The sequence below is a fragment of the Aethalodelphis obliquidens genome, unplaced genomic scaffold (genome assembly GCF_003676395.1).
Source record: "Aethalodelphis obliquidens isolate GAN/ISIS:26980383/991018 unplaced genomic scaffold, ASM367639v1 scaffold28, whole genome shotgun sequence".
Classification (NCBI taxonomy): domain Eukaryota; kingdom Metazoa; phylum Chordata; class Mammalia; order Artiodactyla; family Delphinidae; genus Aethalodelphis; species Aethalodelphis obliquidens.
Genome location: NW_020837972.1, coordinates 2337478 through 2359445, shown reverse-complemented (window position 1 = coordinate 2359445; position 21968 = coordinate 2337478). Strand labels below are relative to the sequence as shown.

General features: G+C 43.6%; 1 protein-coding gene across 2 annotated transcripts in view; it reads left to right on the top strand.

The window, feature by feature from the left end:
* The window catches only part of KREMEN1 (kringle containing transmembrane protein 1), a 64199-nt gene that overhangs the window by 17824 nt on the left and 24407 nt on the right, over nucleotides 1-21968 (top strand). For both annotated transcript variants that reach the window (XM_027124378.1, XM_027124377.1), the window contains exons 2-3: nucleotides 383-545; nucleotides 5405-5496. In XM_027124378.1, the coding sequence (XP_026980179.1) occupies nucleotides 383-545; nucleotides 5405-5496 (255 nt within the window). The remainder of the gene's footprint in view (nucleotides 1-382; nucleotides 546-5404; nucleotides 5497-21968) is intronic.

The following is a 21968-nucleotide window of genomic DNA, read 5'->3' as shown; positions in this document are numbered from 1 at the left end:
AGTGACCCCCTCCGAGCACCCAGAGTTCCTCACGGATGGCTGTTACCAACTCTTCCCAGATTTGGGGGTTTCCCGGTTCACTCCATAGGCTTCATTACCGTTCAGCTCCCTGTTTATATCCTAGTTGGGATCTGTATACTTCAGGGGAAAATGTCCTAGTGTCTGTAGACAAGCGAGTGCCAAGATGAGCCTAGCATTTGGAGGGTACCTCGCTTCAGATTTCCTCAGCCCTACCAATGTTAAATCCACTGTGTCCAGGATCAGCAAGACACTATCCATTTCTAGCTTGGTCCAAACAAAACAAATAAAACATCAAGCAGAGAGGGAGGAAGCTATAGATGTTGCCAGAAAATTAGTTTGCTCTGTCTTTTCTTTCTCCTAGAATGTTTCACAGCCAACGGTGCAGATTATAGGGGAACACAGAACTGGACAGCACTGCAAGGCGGGAAGCCATGTCTGTTCTGGAACGAGACTTTCCAGCATCCATACAACACTCTGAAATACCCCAACGGGGAGGGGGGCCTGGGCGAGCATAACTACTGCAGGTAAGATGGGGTTTCACAGTACTTAAAAAAATCTCTGGTCTCCTCTTCCCATTTCTTCTGGCCTTGCTCACAACAGGGAAGGCTTCTTTGTCTTCTTTTGCCCAACTCACAAGGCCTTTCTTGTTACTGTTTTAAAAATCTTTCTCCCAAAACTGCGCACGCACACACACAATCTACCCACTCTTTTCAACTTGGGTTGCTTTGATACTGGTTTTCAGAGCTCTGCTTTCCTGTGTGATAGCTTCCATGTCTCTCTGAGAGGGTTTTCTTAGTTGTCCCAGAAGACAGTGCACAAACAGCGCAGCTTCTTAAGCTGCTGTGAATGTCATGGGCAAGCAGAGCACCATCTGTGACCCAAACCTCCCTCTGCTTCTGAGCAAAGGAAGCTGCCCTCCCTGCGTTGTACCACCTCCTGCCAGCCCAGTACCACCTTGCTCTGGGAGCAGCTGTAGCCATCAGATTTGTGCTGTTTCCTTCTTTTCAACAGACTAAGGTGTTCCTTTGCTCTTTCACCTCCTGTCTGACCCTTGCAGGGGCTGAGACCCATGGTGCTTCAAGCATGTACTTGTGATTGGAGAGATGATCCATGGCTTTGATCAGATTCTCAAAGTTTTCAGTGATCCAAAACAAGTTGAGAATCACTGGTCAGTAGGGACCAGAGCACCCTTGGTTATAGCTACGTTTTAGCTATTTATACCCAGGATCCTGGTAACATGACTCATGGGTCAGCCATGTGTTGAATTTAATTATTAATAGGACAGGTGCAAAGGCAGCCTCTTGAGCCATTGGGACAGGGAAAAATGATCACCAAGCTACTCTTTGAGCTACACACTGTGCCCCCAGTGCTACCAGAATGTTGGAATCTCAACCATGGCACTGTTGATCCAGCTGAGACAACATATTTATACCTGCATTGCATGGGCCACAGTGTTTACCTACTGCCCTCTCCAGGTACCTTTGCTAACACCCTAGGACCCTTGTGCTTATCTTGAAGTCTCAAGGCCTGTAGTCCATGTTATCTTTATCCCTGTGCCTTCAGCTCTTTGCTTCACCTTGGTTCTAATGTGTACCAACTGGTCATTCCCCCATTGTTGCTATTGCACTATTTTTTAGTTTGTTATTTGATTGCTATATTTTATATGTTACATTGTATTATTTGTTTGTTATAAAAGTATTAAAAGTTTTTCCAAAAAAAAATTCTCCAACACAACAGATATATATATTGTTTAAATAAAAGTCCCCATTGTACCTCTTTCCTCCCAAATCCTCTCCAACAAGGCCTACTTCCCAGAGGTAACAATTTGTATATATGCTATTTCACATTTCGCTATCATTTGTATTTTATTGTTAACATTACACATGCTCATTAAAGAATTCTTTGATGTTTTATTTTCAAAGTTATACATGTTCATTCATTTTTTTCTTGCATAATTAAAAAAATTAACCCCACTCCATTTCTGGCTTATTTTCTTCCCCTAGTTTTCCTATTCATGGGAATAGTTGGCTTGGGTTGAGAAGAGTATTTAGGAAGAGAAACCAGTGTTTGTTTTTTATTTTTACATAGTTAATTATCTTATTGTTCTAAAGTGTCTCTTGGTATTAGGCTGTTGGTTTATTCTATTATATTATTCTGTTATTCTGTTGCCTTCTATCAAGCAAGCCTTCTCAGACGTGCTCCTGATTTTAAGGTAAATTTTAAATTTCCAGTGAAGTTTATTTATCTGACAAGAAAATCTTTTCTTATAGATTAGTACCCAGTTTACCACTAGGCTCTCAGAAATGCACCAGTAAATATCCATTAAGAAAACACTGAGAGCGGGGGGACCACCTTCCTCCTGAGCCTTGGCTGGCTGCGGTCCTCTCCTTTGATTTGATGGAATGTACCAGACCTGAACTAACAGTTTATCCTTCAGAAAAAGGGATACTGAAATTGTCGATTATTATCACATCAGAGAGCTGGGGCCTTTCGTTTTAGTACTGCAGCAGAGTCAAAGATGAATTTGCTTGTTCTTTTTTTTAACGTATTCCGATGCTTTTCAGAATGGTTTTGACATTGATGACAAACAGTTGTTTTCGAAAGCCTTTACCAAATACTACATCAAAGCTGAACACTGAATAGAGGGAGGAAAATGACAGTGAAACTGTTTAAAGAAGGGCTTTGTACAAATTCTCCGACTTTGATTTCTCAGCTGACATCCGACACCATGTTTGTCTTCTGCGATGTTTCCAGACCCATCCCAGTTGAGATGTCTGCGAGATGGCGAGTGATGGGGACGCACTTCTCTGGCTCCACGTATCTGGACTCGGGGGAGGCAGAGAGGCCGGGACAGCAGGGTTGGCACTGGTACCTGCCTTTGGGCACAAAAAAATAAAAGGACCCTTTGTGCTTCAGGGCAGCTTATCTTCTGGGCCACGCAATAGGCTGATCCCTCCCAGGCCTGATAGGGGCTGCTCCAGAGCTCCGGCTGCAGGGTCTTTATGCCCATTTCCGGCCTAACCGGAGTGTCAGGTTTCCAGTGTTCTGAGTCCAAATAAAAGGAGCTTGAAAAGCAGCAAAGAGAGGCGAGGCTTTTCTGTGTGTCCAGTAACCCCTGCCATCTTTTGCTCTGTTTCAGCAGTGCTGCCCATTATTGTCGTGGCATCTCTGAGTTGAAAAGACCTTAAAGGCATTTATTCCAAGCCACTCATTTAGAAATGTGGAATAAGTCTTTTGCAATTATTATTGCCATATCAGAAGTTGGTACCAGGATTATAGGACTGTATGTTCTGAGTGAAACTCTTTGGCGTAGTTTTTTTTCAGAATTCCCTGAGAAGTTAGTGTTTTGACGTGGAAATAGGACCCATTTCTATCAAACATGAGTTGACTGGCCTGATCCTGGTGAAAGCTTGTCAGTGCAGACTACATGATGTGAATTTTACTTTATTGCTTAAAAATTACACAGTGTTCATTGTAGAAGAAATGAGAAAATAAAGAGAATTGGAAAAGAAAAAAATTAAAATTACCAGTAGTCCCATCATCCAGTGATAAATACTTTCAAAGTCTGGTGCATATCCTTCCTTAAATATATCTTTTCAAAAATGGGATTGTTGTCATCCATCATGTTTTAGAGCTGCCTTTTTAAAAAAACCTAACAAGACATTGTGAATATCTTTCCATATTAATAAATGTGTCTCTACACCACATTTTTACCAGCTGCCTAGCATTCCCTTATATGGACATATTTGTTTAACCAATCCTTAATTGTTGTTTCTATCTTTTTTGCATTATGAAAATGCTGTGGTGAACATCTTTGTAAGTAAAGATTTCCTTAGAATATAGCACTAAAGGAGAAATTGCCAAGTAAAGGGGGTTTGCGTATCTTCAGGGCCTTTGACTGTAATCACCAAGTTTCCATCCTGACCGTTCACTCCATTCACATTATTATTATATTTTTTAAAATTTATTTATTTATTTTGGCTGCGTTGGGCCTTCATTGCTGCGTGTGGGCTTTCTCTAGTTGCGGCAAGCAGGGGCTGCTCTTCATTGCGGTGCATGGGCTTCTCATTGCAGTGGCTTCTCTTGTTGCAGAGCACGGGTTCTAGGTGCGCGGGCTTCAGTAGTTGTGGCATGTGACTCAGTAGTTGTGGCTCACGGGGTCTAGAGCACAAGCTCAGTAGTTGTGGTGCAGGGCTTAGTTGCTGCATGGCACGTGGGATCTTCCCAGACCAGGGCTCAAACCTGTGTCCCCTGCATTGGCAGGTGGATTCTTTTTTAATTTAATTTAATTTTTTTATTTTTATACAGCAGGTTCTTATTAGTTAGCTATTTTATACATATTAGTGTATATATATCAACCCCAATCTCCCAATTCATCCCACCACCACCATGCCCCCCCACCCACTTTCCCCCCTTGGTGTCCATACGTTTGTTTAAATCTGTGTCTCAATTTCTGCCTTGCAAACCAGTTCATCTGTACCATTTTTCTAGATTCCATATATATGCATTAATATACGATATTTGTTTTTCTCTTTCTGAATTAACTTCACTCTGTATGACAGTCTCTAGGTCCATCCACGTCTCTACAAATGACCCAGTTTCGTTCCTTTTAATGGCTGAGTAATATTCCATTGTATATATTTACCACATCTTCTTTATCTATTCATCTGTCGATGGGCATTTAGGTTGTTTCCATGACCTGGCTATTGTAAATAGTGCTGCAGTGAACCTTGGGGTGCATGTGTCTTTCTGAATTATGGTTTTCTCTGGGTATATGCCCAGTAGTGGGATTGCTGGGTCACATGGTAATTCTATTTTTAGTTTTTTAAGGAACCTCCATACTGTTCTCCATAGTGGTTGTATCAATTTACATTCCCACCAACAGTGCAGGAGGGTTCCCTTTTCTCCACGGCAGGTGGATTCTTAACCACTGTGCCACCAGGGTAGTCCCTGTTCCATTCGTATTCTTATCCGTAGTTTTGCGAGCACCTGTGTTCTCCCAGCCATGGGACCACCGTGTTCATGGTTAAGGTGCCAGTGCTGTTTGGCATCATCTGTTCAGTGGTTAGTTGTCCCGGTTACACTGCAGTGAATTTGTGTAAACATATTTCACCTTTACTCACTCCCTACCCCCACCCTCAAACTCTGAAGTTTCTGTTGGAGTGGATAGCTTTGTTCTTGTAGTATTACCACTTTTTTCTTCTTCATAAGAGGTGGCATTAAAATCTATATGAATTATTAGAAACGACACAGAAGCTGAAGTGTTTTTTTGTTTTTTGTTTGTTTGTTTTTGGTGAGGGGCGTTTGGTAAAACTGAAAAGCAATGAGCCAGTTGACTTAAAACAATGGGAGTGTTACCAGGTGTGTCCTTTTCCCTCCACAGAAACCCAGACGGTGATGTGAGCCCCTGGTGCTACGTGGCGGAGCACGAGGACGGTGTCTACTGGAAGTACTGTGAGATTCCCGCCTGCCAGAGTAAGGCTCTAATGCACCCATGGCAGGTTTCGGGACCCTGAGCACTAGGCGTGCAGAGTGGAGGCCGCTGCCGGGGGCAGGTAGTGCAGGCAGGTGGATTTCCTGAAGCAGGTGAAAGGAGGAGCCACCTGGGCTGAGGATTTTCACTTCTCTTATGGAGGCTTTTCAGAAACGGGACTCTCAGCTTCTCTCAGGACCCATTCCCTTGATGGATAAGCCCAACCACAATTTCTGCTTCTGCTTGATTTCCTCATGCGGATTCTTTCTTGGATAGAGATGGCACCAGCTCAGTAGCAGTCCAGAAAAAAAAAAGTACCTTGCACTTTGGGGAATTAATTTTTTAGAATGAGGGAATTCCCTGGCGGTCCAGTGGTTAGGGCTCAGCACTCTCACTGCTGGGGCCCAGGTTCAGTCCCTAGTTGGGGAACTAAGATCTCTCAGGCCACATGGTGCCGCCAAAAAAAAAATTTTTTTTTTTTTAGAATGAATGAATAGCCCTTTATAGACAGTAAAACTAAGTTATGATACTGCTTACTATTTAGATTTGATGTGATATGTCTCCTGAAAAATGGTGTTCAGTAAATATCTAATTAGATACCCTCCAAAGCCAATGTGATAGTCCCTTTCCTCACATTAGCATAAATATGTTCTATTGTTATTTTATGATAACTCACAACTTGTCACTCTCTACTATTGGAAAACCCACTTTCTTCTGTCTTTAGCACAAGACCTGTTTTCTAACTGGTTCATTCATTCATTCCCGTATTCAGTGTTTATTATCTGTAAGGTACAAAGGCAGAAAGATACCCTGACCCTCAGGGAATATGTGATGTGGCAGGGGATCTTAGAAAGATACTTTAAAACAAGGTGGAAACTGTTGTGGGAAGATTTAGAGTACAGGAACCAAAATCAAACATGGTACTGTAAGGCGTTTACTAATGCAGTGTTTATAATATCTTCTTAAATATGCCAAAGGAACAAGGTTTTTCAGTTCCTAGAGCTGAAGAAAAGGACAGCTCATTCATAATAATTCTACCTGTTTTTTTTTTCTTTTTCCTTATGATTTAAACCTACCCCTTGCCCTGCCTCGTCTCCCAGTCCTCAGGGCAGGAGGGTGTGTCTGGAGAGGGTATGGAGGTCCATGTGGGACCCGCGACCCTCTCCCTCCTGCCGACCACAGCGGTCTGAATTCTGCCTCAAGGGGACCAGTGCTCACTTTTCATGAACTAAACTTCCACATGTCACGACTGTCTGGCAGTCAGACCCTCACTTTGCTATCCTTCCAACCTGATATACCTTGATTCAGTCCCCCAAATTGAGAAAACAGTAAAGACCAGAACACTAGGCTTTTGCCCAGGCTGCTTAATCAAATTTTTAAAGTGAAAAACATCTCATTTGGCTCTAGTTATGTAAAAAAAGAAGGGGCAGGGGGAGAGGAAAGCAGATTTTCCTTGGTCCATTTGTTCTACACAAAGATAGTCTTTTAGTACCAGCCTATGTCATTCTCTCAGGAATGGCGAAGGGGGGATTTCAATCTGGTCGCTTTTATTTGGAAAGATAATCCTCAACTCGCATTTATAAAATATAATTTGGGCCAATGGGAGTGGACTCATGTGGTCACTGAGACTAAGTTCCAGAGGAGAGAATTATAGCAAAACAGTATGAACCACCTAAATTTCCCTCTAATCTGTAATATTTGTCAGATGTGCCTCACTGTCCCCAAAGAGAAAAATTAAATATTATTTTTCTTAAGGCCCTTTGGTAACTCTCTCAAAGCTTCTAAAGCCAGTCTTGAAATGATCAGGGTAGGGAGATATACAGAAGTTGGGAATGAGAACTGGGGAGCCCCTGGTTTGGGGGTGTGGGAGGAATGAGCAGTGTCTGGCTTTGGTTCTTCGGAAAACCCTTCTGTTCACCCTGTGGGCACCAGTGCTTCCCATGAAGCTGAGCCTCAGACCTTGAGTCTGGAAGGACATTGTGCTTCTAATGTGTCAGATTAACAAAGTTGAGAAAAACTTCTGTGCTGTTTGCAGCAAGAGACCTTGGTAATTGCCTGGTGGACTCAACTGAGATCCAGCCTGCCTATTTTAGGTCAGTTTTGCCCTATTTCTGGATGTGGAGTCATCATTTTCATGAATAATGCTAACCCTCTGTGTGAAGCCTGCTATTCATGATTAGCATTGAACTTGTCATACAGGAAAAGGCCTGTGACATGATCAGATTCCTGGAAAGTTCATATCTGAATATAACAGACCCAGCAGGAGCCAGGGGGAGTGAATGTTTAGGGACAAAGCTGAGTGTGGTTGAATGGTGGGCCATTGTGTGGAGACCGGAATTTCTGTTACGTAGAGAGCTAAAAGGAGCAGGGAGGCAGAGACAAGCCTGATTCAGAAGGGGGCAAAGAGAGATTTGAACTGTGCTCTTGACCTACGGAACATGGATCAGAACTTACTGTTAAAAGGAGAACAACTCTGAGGTAATTGGATTTGCTGTTTAAACTGCTTCTGCCAGTATGTTTCTCAGAAACCTCGTTCTTATTGCAGAGAGAAGAAATACAGATTTTTAAAAGGAAATTCCAACAGCATCAAGTTTACCACTCCTCTGTGTCCCGCCTTCTAAATCTCTAAGTCCTATTGGTTTGGCTACTGAGGGAGAAATCATTTGGCTTAATGTCCACCCCTCGCGCATCTGTCTGTTGTTAAATAATCATCCTCACCAGTCCAATTCCTCTTTATTTTATTGCTTTTGAGGGACATGCTGTGTAATGCTTAGCATGGCTTTTGTTTTGTTCTTTTACCTATAGATTCTTATAAAAGTTTTGTACAGTTTTTTAAAGTAAGTAATCTAGTTGAGGGGGAGCAGAACCTGCAAATGGCACTTAAAGGCAGATATAATTTTTTTCACATACCTGATTAGGGCCTGAGGCCACAGGCATGAGATATTTATCATGTTGGCTCCGAGAGCTATTTTTGGTTTGCTGTTCAATATTCACCTGATTTCTACAAACTCAACTATAAAAATTCATCTTTGAAATAGGGAAATTTGAATACAGGCTGAGTATTAGATTATATTAAGAAATCACTCTTAATTTTATTAGGTACAATAATGGCATGGTCGTTTACATATACAGAGAGTTCTTTTTTTTTTTTTTATTTTGCGGTATGCGGGCCTCTCATTGTTGTGGCCTCTCCCGTTGCGGAGCACAGGCTCCGGACACACAGGCTCAGCGGCCATGGCTCACGGGCCCAGCCTCTCCGCGGCATGTGGGATCTTCCCGGACCGGGACACGAACCCATGTCCCCTGCATCGGCAGGCGGACTCTCAACCACTGTGCCACTAGGGAAGCCCAAGAATGGTTTTTTAAAAGTGGCTATTTGTTGATGCTGGGTAAGGGCCTCATATTCTTTCCTACTTTTGTGTATAGTTGAAAGTTTCAATTATAAAAATAATTTTTGTAATACTAAAAAATTTTATAACATTTAAAAAATTTAAAAGTGAATGTGTAAATACATTCAAAGTATCTGGATTCAAATGTGTAACATGACTAAGCTAAATTGTAGTACTTTTTAAATATAACTCACAGGTATTTGAGTTATTTATTAAGGTTAGTTATTAAAGTTTTAGTTATTAAACTTATTAAAACTATTAGTTAAAGTTATTAAAACTATTAGTTATTAGAGTTAGTTATTTAAAATTAGTTGAGTTTAAAATCACAAGGACTTTAGAAGTGATTAGCTGTGACAAATGACATTATTTAAGCTCTAACCATATACCAGACCTTGTACATAGTAGAGGACACAGGGTGGCATGATCTTCAGCCTGTGGGGAGCCCCTAGTTTAGGACTGAAGGCCGACATATAAACAGATCAGCAAATGTGAGATACTCTGTAATAAGTGAGATGAGCAAAAGAATGGGAGCACTAAAGGGGGGCATCTGCCCTGGCACGGTGGGTGGCAGGCCTGCTCTTTGTCAGAGGGCTTCTGGAAGGAGTGGGGTCTTAGTTCAGGGCTTCTCCCACTGTAAGGTACATACCATCACCAAGGATCTTATTAAAGTGCAGATTCTGATTCAGTAGTTCTGGGACAGATCTGGGACTCTGCATTTCTAACACACCCCTGGGATGCTGGCACTGCAGGACCACACTTCAAGCAGCCAGGTTCTAGGTGTTAGGGTTGGGCAAAGGGAACAGTTTACATGCGTATACACACACACACACACGTGAATTCCCAAGCAAAATCAGTGTTGCTGAGATATCAGTTTTAAGAAGGAAGGACAGGAGATGAGGTCCGAGAAGAATTAGATGGGGCCAGATAATGTTCTGGGTACAGACTTGACCCAAGAAGATAGTGATGAGGCTGAGGGGAGTGTGGAGGGTCAGAAGGAAACATTTCTCCATAACTTCTTAAGCCTCTGTATTAGGGATATGGGATGAGGTTTCTCCCTCCTAATCCGTGAGAAGTTCTCTAGTGATTGTATCATATTCTCCCAGACCAGCCTAAGAGGGTGCCAGCAATGGCACCTCTGCCATATGGGAACTTCGGTCAGTCTCACTGACTCAATTTCCTTTTATTTAAATGATACCCTGACTTTGTTAAAACAGATTTGTTGTTCCTTACAAAAGTGCAACCCCCAAAACAGGATTTGAAACCTGCCGATTGTGATCCCTAATAAGAGTTTTTCAAGTTCAGACTTCGAGTTTTAAAGTTCAGACTGAGTTTTTAAAGTTCAGACTTTGAGTAAAAAGCCAAGGGCACTTTGGTAGTAGTGGTCAAAGCAGTCTCTCAATTATAGAAAATGTTTCGTTTTTGTCAGCACTTTCTGCATTTTAATGTCAGCACTGATTTTTAAACATTTTAGCTTTTATTTCAGTTATTATTGAGTACCTAGTACGTGTACAGCACTTATATTCACATTATCTTATTAACCTTTTCAACAATTCTATGAAGCAGGTGGTATGTCCTCTCCCGCCTGCTCCCCTTGGTCAGATGAGAAAATGAAGCTGGAGTGGTTAAGTGATTTGATGAGGATTACCCTCTGAGCCAAATAGGATTTGAATCTAGGACTCCTAATGGCAAGACCAGTGCCATTTCTGTCCAGTACTTGAGAACAGCCCCATTTCCTTTATTTCCTTAAAAGCGGGAACCTTGAGATGGATCCAGGCTACTGTTGAGGTCATTCTTGAGAATTTTTCTTTGTGGATTGTTTGGGAATTAGAGTTTGAAATTCTGATAGTATGCTGAATTATTAGGATTGCCTTTTTGACATTGTAGAAACCAAAGGATTAACTCAGTGGCGACAGAGGGTCTGCAGTTCAAGCTGTTAGCTCCAAGTCATTTTCTTTTCTTCTTTGAGTTTGGGAAATCCCAAGCCCCGGGAGTAAGCAGGCTGCGATGGTATCCAGGAAGCATTTGTTGCAGGCAGAGCCAGCTCTGGAGACTGTTGGGCCCATCTCCGCGGGTGTTCCCGGCCCAGCTGTTCTCAGCTGGGAAGGGGCTCCCCAGAAGTGGACCTTTTGTTTGAAACCCTGCATCAGCAGCCTTGTCCAGGCCTCAGGGTCTCTCCCAGCACCGTGTTTCCATTGCACTGGCTGAACCTCACCTTGAAAAAGACACATCTCAGCACGTCACTAACACTTTACAGCTAAAGTGAAACCTTAAACTTTAGCTGGTAGCCAAAGAAAAGATGAACGTTAATAATATGAATTATGCCGACTCATTTTTTACCTTTTCTCTCTTTCCACTACAATTATTTAATGTTTTTGTCTAATTGAACCCTTTTAGACTACCCAAATTAGCATGGTCAGAATCCTGTTTTTGATTGTTTATTCTTGCTTGATGTGAGCAGTTTTGTTTTCCCAACTGGACTAAGCTGTTCAAATATCGGCACAGGGGTAGCTCTGGAATCTCTGAAGGAGAGACTTAAGGTGGAGGGGTACTCGAGGGTTTCTCTGAAAGCTGTGTTTGCTCAGCCGGCCCCCTCATTTTACTTGGACTGTATGTTTATTTACAGAGGGGTACTGATGGAATTTATTGGGGCTTTCCCTCCTCGAGCCATATATTTTAAAAATCTTCCACAACATCTAGCACTGTGGAGGCTGTAACAGGTGCTCACTAAATATTCTTGCTGATGTGATGTCATATCTCTCCCAAGAAGAGAGACAACACAATCTAGTGGAAAGAATGTGGCCTCCAGAGTCATACCGGCTTAGGTTGTAATCATTACTCGCTTAATAGCTCACGGCCAAATGACTCTCCTCTGAGCCTTGGTTTCCACATCTCTACCTTTCAGGGTTATTTTGAAGATTAGATGAGTAAAATACACATGACTCTGAGTCCAGGACCTAGCAGAGGGAAGGCATGCAAGTAACAGCGTGGATTGTGGTGGCCTGTGCTTTCTCCAAGACATAAACCACCATTGGCATGCTCCTGTCATCTAATTCCTAAACAGGTTATTCCTGACCTGCATTTTATTTCTTTCTGTTCCTGCTTTATATGACTGGCCCCAGGGCCCCGGAGCTGTGCCTCAGCTGCTCGGAGGCCGTTCCCCTGGGGCCTGATGTGACACTGCACTCGGGGAGCGCAGGAGGCCCCACATTCGTTCTGACAGTGCAGTTTTATGGTTTCAGATCTGGCATATACTCGATTACTCATTGTTTTTGGCAGTGGATATTATTTAATTTTTCACTAAAAAAATACAGACTTTCTGAACCAAATGGACATTTTCCTCAGCGACAGTTATGTATATCACATTTCCAAAATGTTCTAAAGCAAAGTTGTGTAAAGCATACTAATAACTTAAAAAGGGAAAATCATTTAGATCAATAAGGGCAATTTTACTGTAAAATCTTTACACCAGCACTTGCCTGTAAGGAGTATACATAAACATAAGAAATAGTCCCTACCCTCAATCTTATGATGTAATTAGGAATCTGAGTTATAAACACAGGAGAAAATTGGAGACCAGCCCACCAATTATATAAATAAGATTGAATTATGAGGTAGAGGGCTGTGAGTTTTTGAAGATGAGAGGGCTCCGTGAGGGTTGGGGAGCTGGAGGCATTGTTATCGAGTAAGGCTGGTGGGGCTGGACGGGTCAGGGCACAGCAGGTCAGGGAACAGCTGGACAGAGACTTGGAGGAAGGACACGGGATTGCCATGCACGCTGGTGGGAGCCAAGATGCCTGAGGAAAGGAGCAGACAGAGAGGAACCGGGTCAGAACCTTGAAAGCCAGGGCTGATTAGTTGGCAGCTGACACGCTGAAAGCCCTTGTTCAGGAAGATGAGCCCAGTGTCCCTTAGAGGGTAGATCGGGGGAGGGACGTTTGGGGAGGAGAGAATGGGTGTAGATTTCTAAACGCAGGAGATGAGGGCCTGGGCGGTGGTGGCAGCAGTGAGATCGTGCAGGAAGGGTTAATCCAAGACGCATTTAGGAAGAAGTCAGAACTTGACAAGTGGAATATATAAGGGATGAAACAGCAGGAAGAGTAAAAGATGCCTCTGTGGTTCTTTGCCTGGGATATTTGTGGTGTCCCAGAAAAAAAGTTCAAGTCAGACTGAGCTCTTCTTCCCAGAGACACAGCTGTATCATTCCTCTTGAACTTGGACTGAACTTTTGTCAAGTAAGGTGTTTCAGTTGTCTGTTACTGCATCAGAAACCACCCCAAACCCCAATGGCTTAAAACAACAACAACTTGTCATTTCTCCTGACTCTGTGGGTTGGCTGAGTTTCAGCTCGGCCATGCTTCTACTGCTCTTACCTGGGCTCAGTCGGGTGGCTGCATCCACCTGGGGGCTCTCCTGGGGCTGGGGTATCCAAGACAGCTTCAGGCCTCTACCTGGGCAACCTCTCTTTCCAACAGCATACTTAGACCTCTTATAGGGTGGCTGGCTTCCAAGAGGAGCTTCCAGTCCCCTTAAGAAGTGAACTCAGAAGTCCACCATATTCTGTTAATCAAAGCAAGTCACAAGGTCAGTCCAGATTCAAGAGGAGAAGAAATTGATTCCAAGTTTAAAGTGGGGAGTCACACACATGTATGACATAAGTGGGGAGGGGAGAAATGATTAGACCCTCCTTTGGAGACTGTCTACCGCATTATATCACCAGAAATTAAGTTTCAAAGAAGGAACTCGTGCCAGAGGAGAACTATCTCTGTGATACATCAGGGTTATATGGGGATCAGGATCCTTAGGAACTCTTACCACTTTCCCCTAAAGGTAAAATTTCAAAGCGGAAGAAAAAGCGGTGTTTACTTATTTATTTGGGTGAGTCGATAACGAGACTCAGAGACATAAGTAGGGCTGCTTTGAAGAATCAGAGTGACTGAAAACGAGAATTGATGTTTAGAAATAAAGTTATAGAGGTAGAGGGATTCCCTGGTGGTCCAGTGGTTAAGACTCCATGCTTCCACTGCAGGGTGCACGGGTTCAATCCCTGGTGGGGGAACTAAGATCCCGCATGCCGCACAGCATGGCCAAAAAAAGAAAAAAAACTTTAAAAAAAAGTTATAGAGGTAGAAAGGGGCCATATTATGATAGGACTTGGACCAAACTGGTGGCTGTCAGGTTTGGAACGGAAGTTATAGATGGACAGGATGGGGTACAGTGTGCTCATAGTCATGGGCTGAGAGTGTGGAATAATCCACGCTTAGCCTATTGATGCTCTGAAGGAGGTATTTGAATTGGCTGGTCCTCTGATAGGACACCAGTGGTATCATCTCATGTGTACTTAGTCCTTATTCCCACGGAAGGGAGAATTCAGCTACTGAGGCACCAATGTGGAGTCCCTGAGACAGAAGATAGTCTCTGCCACACGAGGTTAAATGACATTTAAAATAAGCAGTCACCGCCCCCGCCTTCTGTAGCAGGAAACAAATTGCTTGCTCTTGAGAACTTGCCCATCAAGAATTTAATAGAAGCAGGTATACTTATATCATTTTGATGTTTTTGTCAATGTTTCCAAACAATGTACTTTGAAATCAGATCACTTCTTATTCATTTTTATATAATTCTCCTGATGCTCTTCATCACACATTAGTGATCAGAAATAAGATGCAATTCCCCAATCCCTGCCTGCAAGACCTGAGTAGGGTCTTACTGTAAGTTGAAGGGAGTTTTGCCTTAAGTCATGGATTGTGCAAGAATGAACTGCTGTTGGGTTTGACTGATTGTATATGGGTTGTGGTGTGGTGTATCTGAAGGCTATTGAATGCAACTTACAATGCTTAATAAAAATCTTTATTCTTGTAGTATAAAAAAATAAGCAGTCACTGCATGGTTTCTGAAGAACCAAATTTTTATTTGTAAGAAAAAGTAAGAGGAGTTCTGTACAGCCAGGGAAGAGTTTTCTAAAATGTAGAACTTTGCTTCTGGTTTCTCTCTCTCTTTTTTTTTTTTTTTCTGGCGGTACGCGGGCCTCTCACTGTTGTGGCCTCTCCCGTTGCGGAGCACAGGCTCCAGACGCGCAGGTTCAGCGGCTGTGGCTCACGGGCCCAGCCGCTCTGTGGCATGTGGGATCTTCCTGGACCGGGGCACAAACCCGTGTCCCCTGCATCGGCAGGCGGACTCTCAACTACTGCGCCACCAGGGAAGCCCTGCTTCTGGTTTCTTAAACAAGTATCTCAGATTTGGTCAGAGCACTGGAATAGAAAACACAGTAATGGGTCAGGACTTCTTAAGCAAATTACCATCTGAAGATTTTTATTCAGATTGAGCTTGTACAATAAAAGCCATGTTTTCTGTGTTTGTCAGGAATTGTTAGATTGTGAGGAATAGAACTCACTCAAGCTAACTTGAGCAAAAGAGATTTATTTATTGGAAGGACACTGGGAGTATATTGCAGAAGTCAATACCTGTGTCCCAAGCACCTGGGAAGGAAGTACCCACTCTTGCCATTTCTCTTTGGGGCCACATGGCCTCCCGTCTATGCCTCTCTCTCAGTATGGTGTCCATTCTTCTTCCTCTTTGTGGACCAACAGAATCAGCTCACTCATCCACTCACGTGCTCCAAACGTGGCTGGTTGCCTTAATCCCTACTTGACTGAACCCTACAAGTCCAGTGCCAGTAATTCACTTACTGGAATCCAGTTCCACCTTCCTGGGAGAGAGGATCTGGTGGCCCCAGTGGGAGTCAGCTGTGGCCAGAGGATGGGTGGGGTTCTTTGGCCTGTCCCCACCCAGCAGCAGTTACGGTAGCAGGTAGCAGGTCCTCTGAGACAGTGGTTCTCAGAAAAGGGCTGTTGGCTGTGGAGGCCCCCATGGAGGTGTGTTTAGCACCTTCACAATGAGGCCACAGTCATATCCAAATGTAATGGCTATTTAGGAAGCCTGCCTGGTTGCTTCCCAACAGTTCCTTGTGGTAGTAAAAGAACAATAGTTCTTGGATTAATCCGAAGAGAGAACCATCTTCCCTCAGCCACCTCTAAAACTTTTATCTCTGTCAGGAACTCTGAACATCTGAAGAGGTTGTTGGTAATTAACTTTCACATTTTAAAGCATCAAGTATGATAAACAAGGGGTCCATTTATATTTTAAGATGATTTTTAAAAATTGAATGTGTTGGAGCCTCTTTGGTAAGAAAAAAATGCATGACCAAGCAACAGGACTTTAAAGTGGTCTTGAAAGTAAAAAGGAATCTGAGGACAAATATCCTTTTTCAAATTGACTTTTCCTCCCTGCTTCTGGGAAGAGCTAAGGGTGGGACACAGTCTGGAAATCCACTCAGTTGACTAGTCATGCTTTTGAAGACGACAATGACGTGTCTTCTCTGGCGAGACTTCGAGCCACACTTTCCAGTGCGAGTCAGAGGCAGTGACAGCCCTCAGAGGCCAGCCTTGTGGGACACAGGGCGCTGAGGGACTGCGTGTTTGCAGATTCAGTCCTTATTCTCAGGAAGTCACTGTCGTTTAGCTCCCAGACTGTCCCCATGAGGAAAGGGGGGGGGGGCAGGGACACCAAGAAAAATACCGTGGAGTGAGAATCTGCCACTCTAGAGCTGACCTCTGCTCTCCAGTTAGTTCCATCTTGTGTGTCCCCATGCAAGGCCCTTAACCTTGCTGAACTGCAGCTTCTCAGTCACCTAGGAAGCACATCACCTGTCCCACCTTCTTGAAAGGGACCTGAGTTTCATGTGAAAGGCTCGCATGGCAGTGCACTGTATCTAGCCAGATGTAAGAGGTTAATATTTTAATATCTAGAATCAAACCCGGTTTTCCAAGGTGGCTGCCTTTGACTTTATCTTTTAAGTCAATGCTATTTTACTCTTCTTTTTTTTTTAAATTAATTTATTTATTTTTGGCTGCATTGGGTCTTCCTTGTTGCACACGGGCTTTCTCTAGTTGCGGCGAGCAGGGGCTATTCTTCGTTGCGGTGCGTGGGCTTTTCATTGTCGTGGCTTCTCTTGTTGCAGAGCATGGGCTCTAGGCGCACCGGCTTCCGTAGTTGTGGTATGCAGGCTCAGTAGTTGTGGCTTGCGGGCTCCAGGGTGCAGGCTCAGTAGTTGTGGCACCGGGGCTTAGTTGTTCCACGGCATGTGGGATCTTCCCAGACCAGGGCTTGAACTCGTGTCCCCTGCATTGGCAGGCAGGTTCTTAACCACTGTGCCACCAGGGAAGTCCCATTTTACTCTTCTGTTAACCGAGCAGGTTATTCTTGTTGGTGTGGTAAATGATGAAAGCCTTGTTGTATATAATGATAACAAACACTGTTTATTCAGCACATACTATATTGCCAGGCCTTGTGGTGTTTACTTTATTTACATTATCTAATTTTAATTCTCACAAGAACCCTTTGAGGCCCATATTGTTCCTCATTCCACTGTGGACGAACCTCAGCTTAGAAAGGCCATGGTGGAGGGGCCAGAGTTAAGCCTGGGGTCCTTCTGACTCGAAAGCCCACATTTGTGAATGCTGCAAAATGCTGGCTGCTTCTGGACAGGTGATGGTAGCACCAGTGCTCTTCAGAACGTTGCCAAGAACTGGGAAGTGAGCAAGCAAAAAACAACCCCTGAGCTACAGTATGGACGGCCGAAAGTGGGAAGTGGTAAAGGCCTTCCCTCTTTCAGAAACTATTATTTTCCACACAGTTCTAATAAGCTCGATAGTTTTCTTCTAAGCCTAAGAAGCAGAAAATTAAGAAGAGGATAAGCAAGGACCACAGGCACGAACAGTAGCAAGTAGATGCTAAGACTCCTTCCAGTTCTAATGTTCTGAGGGTTCAGCTGCCCCAACAGTAACCACGGAGACAGGTTAACTATTAAAGTCAGACACAGGAACACAGAAAAGCACACCAGTCTGGGACCATTTGGTGACGTACATCTGGTGACCTCAAGCCACCAAGAAAAACTTAAAAGTGTGTAAGTTAAACTAAGTTTTTTAAAAAAAATAGCCAATGCATTTTAGAAAAGTTTCATCCAAAATGATAAAGATAGAATTTTAAGTTTTAAAGTTAACCTTTAATGGAGAACTTGGTTATCTGGAATGGTGTTTCCAGATAGTCAAAGAGGACAGAGAGGAGTCAAAACCAATGGGTACTGGCTGTAAGTGGACGTCGTGATGCAGATCAGCTCTGCCTTTCACTCTGCTCTGCTCTCTCGACTCCCTGCTGCCTAAGAGGTACCTCTCTCTCTCCATGAGTTCAGCTGGCAGTGTGGGACACATTTGTTCACTCAGCACACAGTTTTAGAGCACCTGCTGTATGGCTAGGACCATGCTAGGCCCTGGGAATACAAGTGGGCAGAAGGTACAGTCCTACCCTTAAGTTGTTCATGGTTAACTGGGGAGAGAGACACATAAACAAGTGTTTAGAATCAAGCTTAGCATAGGCTGCTGTAGGACTACACAGCAGGGGCGTATAACCTGTTTTGTGGGATGGGAGGATGATGGGAGGCCCATGGGGCTTCCCAAGGGAAATGATGCTCAGGCTGCAATCTTAAGCAGGGAAGAGCATTCTAAGCAGAAGAAACAGACTTTTGTAAGAAAGTCCAGAGGCCATAGAGCAATGTGCAGGTGGGAAACTTGCAGATGCACTATGATTTATCTTGGCTTTCATATAGAATGTGAGCCGAGGGATAGAGAGAGGGGTCATGCTGATGGGGGTGGGGTAGGGGAACAGCACAGATCAGGCAGGACCTTGTGTACCATGTGAGAGAGTTTGGACTTTATCCTGAAGGGCAGCATGGGAGCTTTGAGGGTTTTAGGCAGGGCTCCTGCATACCTCTGCATCTCCTGCTGCTTTTCCCTCTCTTTCACTGGTCATACTCACTACTTTGTGTTCCTGCAAAGGCCAAGGTTGTTCTTGCCTTAGGCCTTTGCCCTTGGCCTTCCTCTGCCTGGAATGTACTGTAAAGATTACTCTGCTTGCAGTGTACTAACTAGATTAGAATAGGGTGAGCCTAGGAGCAGGGAAATGGAATAGGAGACTGATGGAATAGTCTGAGTGGGAGAACGGTGGCCTAAATGGGGGAAATGGCAGGCTGGATAGAGACGTGGACAGGTGTCTGCAGTATTTTAGGAGGTAGAATTGACAGTGTCTGGCAAGCGATTGACTTGGGTGTCAAGGATGATACCTAAGGCCATGGGTATTCAGAGGGGTGGAGCAGCAGCAGCATGGTGTGGTCTGATTTCCAGTGATCTACCTCCCGGTGTGTTTTGGGACCTCACTGCCCCACTGGAACATGAGCTGCCTGGATTTGCTCACCGAATTATTGTGAATAAAGCTTATAGGTTCCAGCTGCATCAATGCAAACTACGACCCTGTTTATGTCTAATCTTAACATTTATGATTATGTGCCTTGGGCTGTCTATAAATGAATACATAATATCATGCTTATTTGTGAACATAATGGAATAAATGAGAGAGAAATCAGAGTAAATGACCAAGACGATCACGATCAAGTAGCTCTTATTAAAAACCATTAAACGCATGGCTCAGGTTTCCATATGTAAAGCCCCTTTAACAAACTGGGCTTATAAGATATGCCTCCGACTAGAGATGCTTACTTAACTCACTGCATTTGTTTAAACTCTAAAATCCAGCCATTCCCAAGCTAGGCCCCCACTGAACACTGTGAACTCCTACTGCCTAGAGCTTTTCTGTTTGCATTTGCTTCTATAGAGATTTGGTTTGTTTCCGAAAGATGCATTTTAACATTTGTGTGGTGAGCCACATTTGTTATATTTGAACCATGTGTGATGCAAAGGAGAAGGGTAACCACTTGGCTTAGGGGGGAAGGATGACTCTTTGGGTTAACTTCCTGCCAATTTAAAATGAGCTGGTTAAATGTAGATGGTGACAGAAATTAAAAAGTGTGTATGTGTACATATATATATTATGCACACATATACCTATATACATGTATATTTTTATATGCCAAAAACTAGTTTGGATATAAAGCTTACTAAACTGGACCATGCTGTTCTCCAGTCTTAAACATAAAGGAAAAGTGCTTCCTAAGAATCTATATGTCTCACTTTGGAATTGGATAATGTATAACTCTTGACTGACCTAGAAGTGCTTCTAGGACCAGGCCTCATTCATGTCTTTTTATAGCTGTAGTTATGTAAACTGTGAGGAGCCAAACAGAGAACGTAGGGAAAGGGCTTCATCTGATAGTGAAGTGATTCATAAATTAATAACACAGATGGAAAACTAAGGGGCAGAGAGGTTGATTTGTCCATGGCTCACAATAAATTCATTCCTTCATTCAATGAGCATATATTTAGTATGTGTTATATAGGTGTGTTAGTTGTCTATTGCTATATGACAAATTACTCTAAAATTTAATGAATCAAAACAACACACATTTTTTAATGACTTTTTTAAAAATTACTTTTATTTATTTATTTGGCTGCGTTGGGTCTTCGTTGCTGCATGTGGGCTTTCTCTAGTTGCGGCGAGCGGGGGCTACTCTTCGTCGCGGCGCACGGGCTTCTCATTGTGGTGGCTTCTCTTGTTGCGGAGCACTGGCTCGAGGCGCACAGGCTTCAGTGGTTGCGGCTCACAGGCTCAGTAGTTGTGGCTCGCGGGCTCTAGAGCACAGACTCAGTAGCTGTGGCACATGGGCGTAGTTGCTCCACGGCATGTGGGATCTTCCCGGACCAGGGCTCGAACCCATGTCCCCTGCATTGGCAGGCAGATTCTTAACCACTGCACCACCAGGAAAGCCCCAGCACACATTTATTATCTCACACTTTCTGTGGGCCAGGAAATCTGGGCATGGCTTAGCTGGGTCCTCTGCTTCAAGGTCTCTCATGTGTCTGCCAGGGCCGGGATCTCCTCTGAAGGTTCCTCTGGGGAAGGATCTACTTCAAGCATACATAGTTGTTGGTGGGATTCAGCCTTTGCAGAAACTGAAAGTCTCAGTTCCTTGCTGGCTGTTGGCTGAAGGCCATTCTCAGTTCCTTGCCATATGACATCTTGGGCATGATATGTTGCTTTAACAAAGTATATAAGCTGAGAGGGCGATAGAGAGAGTCTACTAGCAAGACTAAAGTCACAGTCTCTTGTAACCCAATCACAGAAGTGGCGTCCCATCAACTTTGCCACGTTCTGTTGGACGAAAGCAAGTCACTCTTCCAGCCCACACTCAAGGGGAGGGGATCACACAAGGGCATGAACACCAGGAGGTAGGGATCATGGAGGGCCGTCTTTGAAAGCTGTCTACCACAGTTGGTATATATATTTAGGTTTCCTTATTCTCAGTTGCAGCTTTTTCTACTAGACCAGACCATCTGATTGTGTGAAACACTAATATGTTCACTGTGGTAAACAGAATAATCTCCTTCCCCAAAATGTCTATTTTGTAACCCCCAGAATCTTTAAATATGTTACCTTACATGGCACATGTGATCAAGTTAAGAATTTTGAGATGGGGAGGATTGTCCTGAATTACCCAGGTGGGCCAGTGTAACCACACAGGTCCTTGTAACATAGAGGCAGGAGGACTAGAGTCAGAGAAGGTGATGTGATGATAGAAGCAGAGGGGGGCAAGCAGAGGCTGGGATGGGGCAGCCACAAGCCAAGGAATAGGGGCAGCTTCTAGGAGACGGAAAAGGCAAGGAACAGGTTGTCCCCTCGAGCCTGTGAAGGAACACAGCTCTGCTGACGCCTTGATTTTAGCCCCAAAAGACCCATTTAGTACATCTGACCTCCAGAACTGTTAAGATAATGAATTTATGCTACTTTAAGCCACTAGATTTGTGGTCATTTATTCCAGTAGCAATAGGAAACTAATACATTCACCAAAGGACCTGGTTAAACCAACTTGCGGGGCTTTTTAAGAAACAAGGGGAGGCATAAGGCATAGGATGGTGGGCTTCCAAGGGCTTTTTTGCTGTCCAGTGACTCTGAAACGTAATTTACATATTGTAGCTTCTCTGTTTTTAGGAAGTTATTCCTAGTTCTCATCAATACTAAATTCTATCAATATTGAACAGGTGAAAAATTTCTTAGGCTTAGTTATATGGGCCTCACTCGTC